At 35.3% G+C, this 13,487-nt stretch overlaps 1 protein-coding gene and 1 non-coding gene across 2 annotated transcripts in view; one reads left to right on the top strand and one right to left on the bottom strand.

Annotated features, from left to right (window-relative positions):
- LOC138705025 (protein CIP2A homolog) overlaps positions 1–13,487 on the top strand; it is a 720,063-nt gene that overhangs the window by 665,655 nt on the left and 40,921 nt on the right. The window contains exon 9 of the mRNA XM_069833567.1: positions 1,094–1,244. Within this exon, the coding sequence (XP_069689668.1) occupies positions 1,094–1,244 (151 nt within the window). The remainder of the gene's footprint in view (positions 1–1,093; positions 1,245–13,487) is intronic.
- On the bottom strand, positions 9,057–9,132 carry TRNAC-GCA (transfer RNA cysteine (anticodon GCA)). Its single transcript has one exon. It is a non-coding gene; the product is annotated as a tRNA-Cys (tRNA).

Here is a 13,487-nt window from a genome sequence, read left to right as displayed (position 1 = left end):
TAAGACGCTGGAAAAGATTAAAAAACGGGCTCTTAAGTGTTGTCGGAAAAATTCACCATTAAAATGGGACACACTCACGGACAGGAGAACGCGAATTCGATTATGCGCACAGTTCAAAACATACAGAGGTGAGCCTGCCTGGAGAGAAATAAAAAATAGGTTGCAGCCGCCAAATTACTCTTCAAGGAACGACCACTTATATAAATTGAGGGAAAGAAGGCAGAGGACGGACACTGGAAAGTTTTCTTTTCTCAATCGTACTATCAGGGACTGGAATGCTTTACCTGCAGACCTACTAAAGACTTTACCAACAACCAAAAATGTATTTAAAAATAGGCTTAAGGACCTTACTAATAAACGGTAATTATACACAGTATTTAAAGGGTGTAAATGATGTGTTGTTATTGAAGTGTTGTATCAGTGAAGAATTATGTTGTGTCAGTGAAGTGTGTTGTATCAGTGAAGAAGTATGTCGTGTCAGTGAAGTGTGTTGTGTAAGTGAAACGTGTTCCTGTCAGTGAAGCTTTATAGTTTATAGTGGCAGTGCATAGTATTTGAACAGTGAAATGTTTTTGAAGTGTTAGTGAAATCAGGATAGAATCAGTGAAATGTGTCGTAGTTCCATTGCAGTGAGTGAGTTGACAGCGAAATGAGTGTAATTTGAATGGTACTTGTGCAGATATGAACATATACTCGTGGGTTTTAGTTCGATCTAAGTTTTAAGATACAAATTAGAATATTTCAAATGTTATTTTCAGTGATCGTTTCATTTAATTTAGTATATTCCCTGTTGTTGTTGTTATTGTTGTTGTTATTATTGTTATTATTAGTATTAATTATTAGTATTATTATTAATTGTATTTTTAATGAATAAGTTTATTATTGTCATTATTGAGTGTAATTAGTTACCACTGCCACCGGGTATATACCCACTGCAGTGTGAATAAATACATACATAGTGAATAACTTGCATAAAGAACGTGGAGGATATTGGTTGTAACTGTAAGGGAGGGGGCAAGGAAATCCATACAAAAATGTAATAGCCGTCAGAAACTTGTTGATCTATAATTGGATCTCTTTCACAATGTTGCAGGAACGAGCGAATATGATCCAGAAGGCTCTGGGCTTAGACAAATCAAGAACGAACGAAGCGAAGATGAACTCTATAGTTGATGAAGCTTCCGCCAGAGACCTGTTGGCGCTGGCCAAGAAGAACTCAGTCCCTGACGAAAGTAACACCAAAGGTAAGACAGTCTATTCAGTTATTGATGGGGATGTGATAAAAATTATTACAACATGCGATATCTGATGCTGCAACCTAAAATGAATAGTCTTCTCCTTTATTTTTCCCCGAGTTCAAAAACCCATGTGACGTCAGTAAAGTCAATTAATGCCCGATGACAGGAAGGAACAAGTACAATATTATTAGATGGCGAAATATCTATATAAGCACTAAAAATTATGGGACTTTTGTTTTAAAAGAAATAGGACTACGAGATAATATTAGCAAAACACAAAATATCATTTCATGCCATATGATACGAGCTACACGCCTTGTATATATATATGTAGGAAAGTCGCAATTGTATGTTTCATGTGTGGTTTGAGTGTCTGGAAATAAATCCCACTAGTCTCAAGTTATTACTTTATGCACTCTTCAATATTCTTAATCATTCATATATTCACGTGAAGATAATTCTAAATCTAAAGTGAAATACATAATTTGTAGCTCCATTTTTTCCATATCAAGCGTGGGAGATATTACTATAAAAGATCACACTGAAGCGAAGCGAAACTCTGGCTGTTAAAGGTAAATCAAGAAGTATGACCAGATATTTTCGTAGATAGTAGCCATCGAAAAGTAAATATGGTATTGCTATTTTTTAAATATATGCTTACTCTACAGATTGTCATAAGTTCATAACTAGACTTCGTTGAATTGCCACACGCACCATGCAATCAGGTTGCCGATGTACGGTAGTATAGAGGAGGTGGGCGACCGCCCGGTCTCGTAGTATAAGCAGTTCATGTTAAGAGTTGTGACCTGTCCAAATAGAGCAGCTACAGCTAATATATACATAAGTAAGCACTTGGTTTTGCATTACTGTGGTTGGAATAGTCAAAGCTTAACATTTGTTCAGTACAGACAAGAATTCAATCAAACATACTACAATGAGAGTGTTGCTGTTCCAAATAATTGCCCCTGGAATACCCTTACCCCCGCAGCCAGTCTGACCCGTTGGGAAACGTTGTTGGATGCTGTTAATTATTATGCAGAACATTACGACAAAATAATGGGGGTAATTGATGCATTGGATAGCACAGACAGTTCCGCTGTTGCAGCTGTAAAATCATTGCCTTCTTAATAGCTATTGGAAGATATTTTGTTCATTGATTCTAATTTTAAAATCGTGCCCAAAAGCATCACCCTGTTAGTATCGTCTAAACTACAACTCTCAGAAGCCCTTAATATAGTGGATAAATTATCACAATTCGTTATCCAAAATAACAATTCACTAATTTCAGAAAAAGTGAAATATAAATTGAGAAACATTATTGCTAAAAATTCTACCTATTCACAACTTCGTATTTTAAATTATGTACCATCAGGTCACGACAAGACGTCTGAAGTTGGTGGACTAAAAAGTAGTGACTTTCCGTTCTTAAAATATGCACCTATTACATCGTGTGATGTTGAACGTACATTTTCTCAATATAAAAACTGTTTGAGTGACCATCGGAGGAGGTTACTTTGCAGTCGCTCAATAAATATGTACGTAACTCTTATCTGCAATGCACATATTCAAGGATGATGTGAGTATATTACATTAAATTTTAAGAGTTAATATATCTCACTACAAAATAATTGTGTATCTATATGTTTAGACATTTCCTACTTCAATGATCATTCATTATATTTCTTGAATGCAGGATACAGGTTTTATTGTAACCGGAGTATACTGCTCAGTGTTTACATTAGAGGCATACTCTATCCTTTCCACGCCCCCTTCTCATACAGTCTATACTGCATGCATAGTAAACCTTGCGATTCTCTTGGCAATTCCACGAAGTCTATTCATAACCAAAACTTTTAGAGTAGGCCTATGCACTGCACAACGAACCTAAAAAAAACAGTTTAATTACTAAAAGTTTTCTTGTGGAGGGACTAAATGTGAAGCGATTTACGCTTCTTGAATTAGAGAGGAATTTAAAATAATGATCTTACTGATGTCGAATGTTTATCAATAAAATTACTAGTGATATTTCAAACCATGGGAACATAAAATTACTTCCTATTTTGATTCTTCATTTCTAAGCGCACGATCTGAAAAATCTAGCAAAAAATAAATTAGCCTACTTCAGTTTGTCGAAATATCAGGAGAAACTGGAGAAATAACATCTACAGAAATGATCATGCAGCGACTACTTACAATTTAGATACAAATATAGTTGGACTCTCAGCTGGTAATACCAATACAAACTTAGGAGATTTGCACAGGATGGGTAAGTAAAATGTGTAAACTGAAATTAAATTTCACTTAAATAACAAAAACATAATAGGGCTTTGTTGTAATGCACACATTGTGGACAACTCTGCTCTGCAAAAACAGCTCTTGATACCACGTCCTTAGATGTAGAAGTATTCATACATGTGGAGTAACAGTTATTGCGTCTGGCCGCGAAACTAGGTGGCCCGGGTTCGAATCCCGGTCGGGTCAAGTTTCTTGGTTGAGGCTTTTCCGGGGTTTTCCCTCAACCTAATACGAGCAAATACTGGGTAGCTTTCGGTGCTGGACCCCGGACTCATTTCACCGGCATTATCACCTTCATTTTATTCAGACGCTAAGTAATCTGACATGCTGATACAGCGTCGTAAAATAACCCCCAAGAAAGATGTAGAAGTACTTGTTATAAAAATAGTCTACTACTTATTATATAGTCTACACTTATTCGGAGGAAACACCAAAAAATATTGTTGTGATTTTGTCGGTCAAGAATATAAGCTAATATTAAGATACGCAAATGTAATTATGACAGTCATTAATACAGCCATGCAGCAAATTATGAAACTTTGTACATCATACGAGTAATTTTTATTGTCGAAAGCTCAGTATTCTAAAGTACTTAAATCTTTTTTGAAAATAATGAAACTGAGATGTGGCTTAGCTTTGCCCATTCACAATCTTCACTTTTCAGCGAAACAATAGGAATAACTGAAGGTGATAAATGTGTAACAGAATCAGCCTTAGCTGTAAAAAGTCTAATGTCAAACTTGTAAACATGGCGTGACAAACATTTCCTACCGTACCACACTTAGTAAAGACGTTCCTCGGACAATTAGTTGAAGATGGGGAAATTACTATGGATATTTATTTAGATACATAGCTAAGTCATAAATCATAAATTTTTATGATAATACCATACCTTATTTAGAGGTATGGAAGAAACACAACGAAGATTTATTACATCTGCACTGCATTCTACTAAAGAAAATATCTGATAGAGACAGTTTTAGGAGTGAAATTCAGTTCCTTTCTTCCAAATGCGACATCTTAATCATAAATGAGGATGAATTCATCGATGAATTTACCTGTTTAAGACAATATTTAGAACAAAAAGAAACTGGATGGTTGAGATCAATTTCCACATAAAAATAGAAAAAAAAAGCCAGAGGCTTTTATGAATTTTCAAAAGAAAGCTGTCTCTCATACAAACTTAAAATATATATATGAACTGCTTATGTGCCTATCGGTCAGAAGTTCATCAGTCGAAAGAATCTTTCCCGAATGAATTGTCTGATTCGAAGTAAAGTCTAGATTTAATGTACAGATAGTGTGAGTCATTTTAGGAGTGAAATATAACATTGAATTGCTATGTGAAGCGTTCAGTGAAAACTTTCATCTAACCATTAGGTTTTGGGGTAAATTCATTCATCAGAAAAACATCACGCATTGGGTATAAGAATGTAACAGGTAGGCTACATAAAATAAAGACTTGGCCCAGTTTCACCAACCATTGTTAAATATTTAACATGTCGTTAAGGCAGTTTAACAGTAAACTTATCGGAAGAGATGTTTCATCAACTGTTGTTACTGCTAACATCATGTTAAACCCACTGTTAAATTAAAATGCCATATTCCCGGAGTTAAATCCTTAACGTCCTGTTACAGCGTGAATCATGGCTGCCAGAGAACATATGTTACACGCCGCATTATTATATCGAGATACATTTGGGCTATTCCATCTCAAATCGACCGAAATATAGAGAAAATTGACCTTGCAATTTTTAAATACAATGAAACTTTTTCTGTGCGTAGACAACTGTGATATAATGCTTTGTGCAAAGTTTGAGGCATCAGAACTTAATAGTGTTTAAATTAATAATATTTAAATTTATCGTATTTTCATAAAATTAGCAACTTTAAACTGTTGTGGCTCCGAAACCCTTTCACCCAATCATCAAAATCATGGTTTATTTTGATGCTGAGAAGTTAAAGTTTATATTGACATGTAAACAGTTTTTCTTACTTTTTATGGAAATGGAGAAATTGAGATTTTTCTTCATTACGACGCCTTTGGCAACGAAAAAATATTTTAAAAATATATGGTTAGATTCCGCATTGAAAGTACAAATAAACACATATTTTTTACTGGTGGTACGTTGATAAGAAAGTATTGAAAATATCAAATAAAGAAAATAAATAGTACGCGCGTGAACTAACCAGCTGACTGTGATGCGAGAGGTAGTCGAGACAAGCAAGGCCAGGAGACATAAACACGTGATGTTTCCTCTAGCAGTCGTGGCTGGGCTAGCTTTATCACAAGTTTTCATAAACACAGGAGAAAAATGACGCCCAATGCTCGCTTATCTACAGCTCTCGGCCATTGCGCCGTTCAAGTCTAGGCGTGTGAAAATAATCTATTTAATACTCTCGAAACTTATTGCCGTACCACTAAGCAAACAATGCCGAATCCCTCTTAATACTGCAAGGTTTTTTCTCAATATTTTTTTACATTTTTACAAATGATCAAAAAGCCTAAAAACAAGTAAATTAGATTATCTGGCTCTCTGTATACAATAAAAATAAGTATTACTTCTTATCTTAACCTACTAAATGTCAGCTTCAAAATGAGCTCCCGTTCAATGTTCTGCAGTAAATGGTTCCAGAGTTCTGAGCGCTGAAAGAGGCTTGTTTTTATAAAATACGCTAAGTTTGTCGCTCAATAATACGAAAACCGTTTGACTTACGATAGCATATTTTTTTAAAATGCACTCCCCTCAGCACCTTGTATAAGTAGGGAAAAAATTAGAGTATAAAAAAATGCGAGGTTTTTTACTGATCGATTTCATATGGAATAGCCCATTTGCAGTGAAAACAATTAGCTGCAATCACTACTTCAGCATTTTTAATTATTGAGAATATGTGTTCATAAATACTAAAATGATTCACATTAATATTAGCACTGCATCCACAGTAAAGAGAAGATATGTGCTTATGCCTTATTAACGTAGGCATTTCTGTGATTATTATTTCGTATTAATACTCAGATATAATTGCAGATTTTCAAAACGATATTTCTTTATTTCACTGATTTAACAGTTCACATGTAATTATGACCAATGACGTGTAAAGATATGTTATATATATAGGGCCTATATAAGATATGAAAATAATGTTAACGCTTACCATTGTAGTATTCAGCATCACAATTATTTGAATAATTGAAAGAATCTTCGTGCAAATATCAACGTTTATGTATTTCCATCATAGAATACAAATTCATATACAGTAGTATTAAATGAATATCTTTCGTTTGTTGTGCAAGGCCGCCTTAAATAAACACAGTCATTTCTTTTCATTTTATTATATTGGTCTGAGGCGACACTGACATAAACGCGTTGTTATTTTAAAATTCATATATATATATATCGTTAATTACTAGTCCTATCAAAATTTTCCATAGAATAAAACTTGTCGGAAACGTGATTACTTACGCATATAATATTATTATGATGTACCGAAGTACATATGATATTTCCGTGCATAAGTAATCACTTGGGGCGCTATTCATAGACATTTTGCTAGCCCGTGCTACAAGCGTGCTAAACTAGCTCCGGCTATCGACTGATTACTTGTACAGGGTTCATATTATATCATATCGCTAACACTAGTTCATGGATACGAAAAGAGTTAGTTCGCTGATCATCCACCGGAAGCCTGCGCTAAGAATGTCTACAAATATGGCCCTTACTGAGCCAAGACGGCGCTCATTCCGTCGGATCCCGGCCACTTAAACACTCGTAATGAGTGCACCTCTGTACATAGTGCGTTGGGCATTGTGCCACTGTCACATAATCTGTGACACAGTAAATGAGGGTAGGCCACCAAAGGGAAACAAGAGAGGTAGAATTTAAACTGCGAGGATTCGAACCGGCATCGGAACTGGAATCCGGTGTGGCTTAATGGATAAAGCGTCACCACGTAGAGCTGAAAACCCGGGTTCGAGTCCCGGTCCAAAGAGAATTTTTCTCTCTTCTATCCATCCCTCATCATAATTAACAATAGGTATCTCAGTCATAACGTCATAATCAGTCTGAGCTAAAAGGAACCAAGTCACTTTTCACAACTTTTCAGAAGGAACAAATAACACAAATGTATATATTTTTATATGAATATTTTTGTGTTATAGAAGGCCAAAGAACATTTAAAAGTCTGACTTAATTCCTTCTTCCACCGTTCGATGTGCATGACATCTGTTATTCAAATGGTTGCATAACCCAAAAACTGCATATTTTGACTTAGTTCCTTTTAGTTCCGACCGATTGTAATATGACTATTTGATCTTGGAAGCATCCGTTTTTGGTCCAAGGATACTTCATTTAACATTTTTCTAATTTAGTCTTGATTACATTCCTTAACAAATCACTCCAAATCAATATGATTATAACGTGGATTGTGTACGAAGATAATTTGTTGTGTTCGCCACATTGTGCATAATTGCTTACTTAAATAATAACAAATGAAAATTAACATGGTACATAAATGTTAGTTTAATAACTGTAGGACACAAATGTGGGTAAATGATGAGCACAGGAACGCCATTTCATGGCACTTTGTAAAATGACTCAGTTAATCTATAAAACCAGCGGCTCCAATGAGCTCCAAGGTAAAATACTAATTTTTACTTTTTTGTATTTTATTTTTTGTCACGTTAACATCCGTAAAAATACGATCGTAGACAAAAAAGTAAAATGTAGTAAAAATTAATGCTTTATGTGGCCCAAATAACGTTTAAGTAAACATTATCGTAGCTCGCCCAAAAATTATTCCATCTCTGACTTTCATTTCTTCATAAATAAAAACAACACAAATCAGACATCAGTTTTATTACGTTCAAATGTCATTCAATTTAACTGCATATGCTTTACACGTCTTTAGTTTCGACAGTATGTAAAGTTTTCTGTGCGTAAGAAACTATTTTAGTCCTACTTTGTGATCCATTTCTGCCCAGTCCTCGATTCATGCAACAGCTTCTTTAATGATATAAAGCCTATGTAATCTAGAGGAACTACACATTCCAATGATGAAAAAACTGTATAGATCAGCTAAATAGTTTCTGAGATTGCCTCATAAAATACCCTCTCTGTATATATATTAGTATATATGCATATCATAAAATACAATTATTTTCGTATAAAAAGGGTTATTGAATGAATATTCTGCGATCGTTGTGCAAGGCCGCCTTAAATAAACGCAGAGTCATTTGTTGTATATTTATTACTCGTATATTATTCTGACTGACAGTGAGACGGTACTGACATAAAAGCATTGTTATTTTAAAACCCATATATCTCGTTCAATAACAGTCCTATCAAAATTTTACATTGAACAAAATTGGTCGGAAACGTTTTCAAAGCAACTTTTGTTATGTAGGCTAACATTCTCATAAAAATCAATAATAAGCTAGTTATTTCGATTTATTTACTTCAGGCCCCCTTATAAACCCTCCTTTAAAGATAGTAGGCCTATCAGCATTAAATCGAGAAAAATTCGTTCCGGCACCGGGAATCGAACCCGGGACCCCTCAGCTCTGCGAACTGAGAGCTCTTTCCAACTGAGCTATGCCGGAACACGATCCACGGTGCCGATCGAACTCCTCTCATTGTATTGTTTTACGGCCTACTACCTGCATTTAAACCTATGTAAGCCAATATGCAGGAGCGCATATTTAAATGACCTCATATAATGAATATTTGATGTATTAAATGTTAACAGTTATCACAAACTGTTGTTGAATATGGCCATAAAAGTCATTTAAGTATGCGCTCCTGCATATTGATTTACATAGGTTTAAATGCAGGTAGTAGGCCGTAAAACAGTATAGGAGTTCGACCGGCACCGTGGATTGTGTCCCGGCATAGCTCAGTTGGAAAGAGCCCTCAGCGCGCAGAGCTGAGAGGTCCCGGGTTCGATTCCCGGTGCCGGAACGAATTTTTCTCGATTTAATGGTGATAATACACATTGACTACCTCATAGTAGTCGTGTTAATATTCAATGAGGATGGCGAGACCTCATATAATGAATATTTGATAGTAGGCCTATGTTGAATGCCACATAGCCTAGAATATAAGTGGGAACTAACTTATTTTAAATGTATCAATTTTCATAGACATCGGTTTAGCCATTATCGAGTGGAAAGGAAACAAACACAGAGACAGACAGACAGACATACAAACAAAAATTAAAAAAAATTGCGATTTTCGGTTTCAAGATAGTTAATTACGTATGTTTACACTAATTATTTTTGTAAAAGCGAAAATTACTAGAAAAAATTTTGGTTACAATTTTATTAATAGTAGATAGATTTATTTCCAGACGTTTGAGATGGGCAGAACATTTATCACGTATGGACTAATCCAGAAATGCATATAGAGTGTTAATTAGAAGTCTGGAGGGAAAAAGTCCTCCTTTGGTAGGCCGAGACATAGATGGGAAGATAATATAAAATGGATTTGAGAGAGGTGGGACATGATGGTAGAGACTGGATTAATCTTGCTCAGGATAGGACCAATGGCGGGCTTATGTAAGGGCGGCAATGCACCTGCCATTTGTAAGTAAGTAATATTTATTTATTTATTTATTTATTTTTACCTCTGATTGAGGTTGTGGCCGATATGTAGATCTATTATCAAGCAGTACATCTCACTTGAAGTTATGTTAGGAGGAAAGATATTGCTTGTATACATATGAAGTCTGATTACTGTAATATGTAACTAGTCAGCGACGTATACAGTGGAGGGCGAAAGGAACTGACCAGCTTATTCCATTATCTCCTGGCTTAGTTGCATCATGAGTGGTGCTTTATTGGTGTCACTTATGAGCAGGGAAAGGATTTATATGTAAATACATATTTACTTATAAAGCTAATATAATTTATATTTTGCATTATCTTTATGTTTCACAATGTGTAGGGTTGAAAAATCCTACTTTTATTTTCCATATTTTTCCATATTTTAGAGTTTAGTACATATTTTCGTTAATTTCCATATATTTTCCATATTTCATATAAAACAGTCCATATTATATTAGGTTTAACAATAAAACAAAACAAAATTCCATTAACTTTTAAAAATACATTTCAACAATAGAGATTTAAACACATGTTCAGTAATCCCTTTAACATCAGAGTTATTTGAAAATTAGCAGTCCTATCAACAATGGGAAAGTAAGTTACAAAACTGTATTAATTTAATTTAAAATTTTTAACAGACTTCAGTTGTGCAGCTCAACAGTTAAATGCCAGTCAGAGTACACATAGGTTCAGTTTTGTAAATCATACTATAAAGACGGTAAATATGCCAAAAGTACGTCATTCAGTCAATTTAAAATCAAAACTAACAAGTTACATTTCAGAATTTAAAGAAGATGGTTTATCAACTGACAATAAAATATTATTTTGTAATTTGTGTCAGTGTGCAGTATCATCTACACAAAAGTTCCTGGTGCAACAACACATTACAACTAGTAAACATCAGGCCAACAAACAACTAAATTCCAAGCAGAGACAATTGTTTTTAACACAACCAACAACATCGAATGTAAGATCTGAGTTTAACATCGACCTGTGCCGTTCTCTCATCTCTGCTGATATTCCTCTCTACAAACTAAAGAATAAGGTCTTCAGGGAATTCCTTGAAAAATATACTCAACATACAATCCCGGATGAGTCAACACTTAGGAAGACGTATGCTCCATCCATCTACGATGAGACAATACAGAAGATAAGAGATGAAATTAAAGATAGTTCAATTTGGGTTTCCATTGATGAGACTCCCGACAAAGAAGGTAGACTTGTTGGTAATGTAGTTATCGGTTTGTTAAGTGAACAATATTCTGAACGAATTCTTTTACATTGTGATGTTCTAGAAAAGTGCAATAACAAAACTATAGTTAAACTGTTCAACGAAGCTATGGGTATCCTGTGGCCAAAGGGTATTATGTACGATAATGTGTTATTCTTTATTAGCGATGCTGCCCCTTATATGGTCAAAGCTGGACAAGCATTATCTGTTGTATATCCTAAATTGACTCATTTTACTTGTGTGGCGCATGCATTTCATCGTGTGGCAGAAGTGGTCAGAGACAATTTCCCTAAAGTAGATTTGTTGATTTCATCAGTGAAAAAAGTATTTCTCAAAGCTCCCAGTAGAGTTAACGTGTTGAAAGAAATGTACCCTGAAATTCCATTGCCACCAAAGCCAATTTTAACTAGATGGGGTACATGGCTAGAAGCAGTTGAATATTATGCCGAACATATAGACTCTATTAACAATGTTCTCCTTGCATTGGACTCTGAAGATGCAGTCTCAATTGATACTGCGAAAACAGTTACCTGTGACATAAGTGTGAAGAATGACTTAGCTCACATTCAGCATACATTTTCATGCATCATAAAAACGCTCAAAAGTCTCCAAAATAGGCACCTTTCACTATCTGAAAGTTTTGAAATTATAAATAGTACTGTGGAACAACTGAATCGTGGTAGAGGTAAAGTTGCAGATGCAGTAAGAGCTAAGGTGGACACTGTACTTTCAAAAAACCCTGGATATGAAGAACTACAAAAGGTTGTTGCTGTGATGAGTGGTGAATCAACAGTGAAGATTAACTTGGACTTATCCCCAGCAGACATTGTGAAATTGAATTATGTACCAGTTACTTCTTGTGACGTCGAACGCTCTTTTAGTCAGTATAAATCTATCCTCAGAGACAATAGAAGAAGATTCACTTTTCAGCACTTGAAAGAAATGTTTGTAACCTATTGTTATGGTAACAGACAATAAAAATTGTGTTTTGTTGAAACTACATTGGAAGATAAGGTACGTCCATTATATTTTTTGTTTAGTTTGATTAAAATGTACCAATATTTAACGTACATAGTCATTTTTTTATAATTTTAAGTCCATATTTAATTCCATATTTTGGTAAAAATCCATATTTAATTCCATATTTTGGTAAAAATAACTACATATATATTTACATATTTCATATATTTTTAGTCCATATAAATCCGTTCCCTGCTTATGAGGTTCAGACCTGTCTTCGGACAGTTTACTAAAAACAACTACTTATGTATTTATGTATTTATCTACAGAGCGGGCTAGCGGAGTGGTAGAGGGATAGTCTTGCATTCGGGAGGTCCGGAGTTCGATCCCAGAAGACGGTAATCCTAACTGAGGTTTTCCATGGTTTCCTCAGTTATTTCCAGGCAAATGCGGGGATTGTACCTCTTGAAAGTCCGGCCATGGACGACGATCCTTCCCTTAATCCTTTCATATGTGTGAGTGAATGCTGTGTAAATGTCTGAAATGTTTGTGTTGTATCGGAGGTGCCCTGGCATTGAGCTGCTCCTTCATCCGGGGAGGCCCTCCATGTCCTTGTGTCATCAAAAAAGTATGTGTGTGATCCAATAAATTAATCCCTCTCCCTACAGGTCGCGTCCCTGTAAGGCACGTGTGGCGTGGGTCGTATAAATGAATCTAAAAGGGAGAGATTAAACTAAGGGCGAGAAAGAAATAAAGAAACAAGGAAACAAAGAAACAAACAAACAAACAAAGGAAATTTATTTATCTATTATGTTTAATTGTTAATTAGTTACGGTACTTAAAAACTTGGTCTATCTATCTATCTATCTATCTGTCTGTCTGTCTGTCTGTCTGTCTGTCTGTCTATCTATGAGGGACCGATGGCGGACTCATGTGATGGTGGCAATGAACTTCCGGGTTCTCTAAAAGCTATAAGTATGTAAGAAATTTGTGATAGCTACAGATAGTATACGGCGAGATTAGGTCGAGGATTAGCCATAGATTACCTGCCGGTTAGGGAAAACCTCGAAAAAATCCAATTAGGTAATCAACCCAACCGGGAATGGAACCCACGCCCGAGCGCAGCTCTGGATTAGGAAACAATTGTGCCAGTCATCTGAGC

This window comes from Periplaneta americana, chromosome 8, assembly GCF_040183065.1.
Source record: "Periplaneta americana isolate PAMFEO1 chromosome 8, P.americana_PAMFEO1_priV1, whole genome shotgun sequence".
Taxonomy (NCBI): domain Eukaryota; kingdom Metazoa; phylum Arthropoda; class Insecta; order Blattodea; family Blattidae; genus Periplaneta; species Periplaneta americana.
Note: the sequence above shows the minus strand (reverse complement) of the source record. Positions and strands in the feature narration are given on the sequence as shown.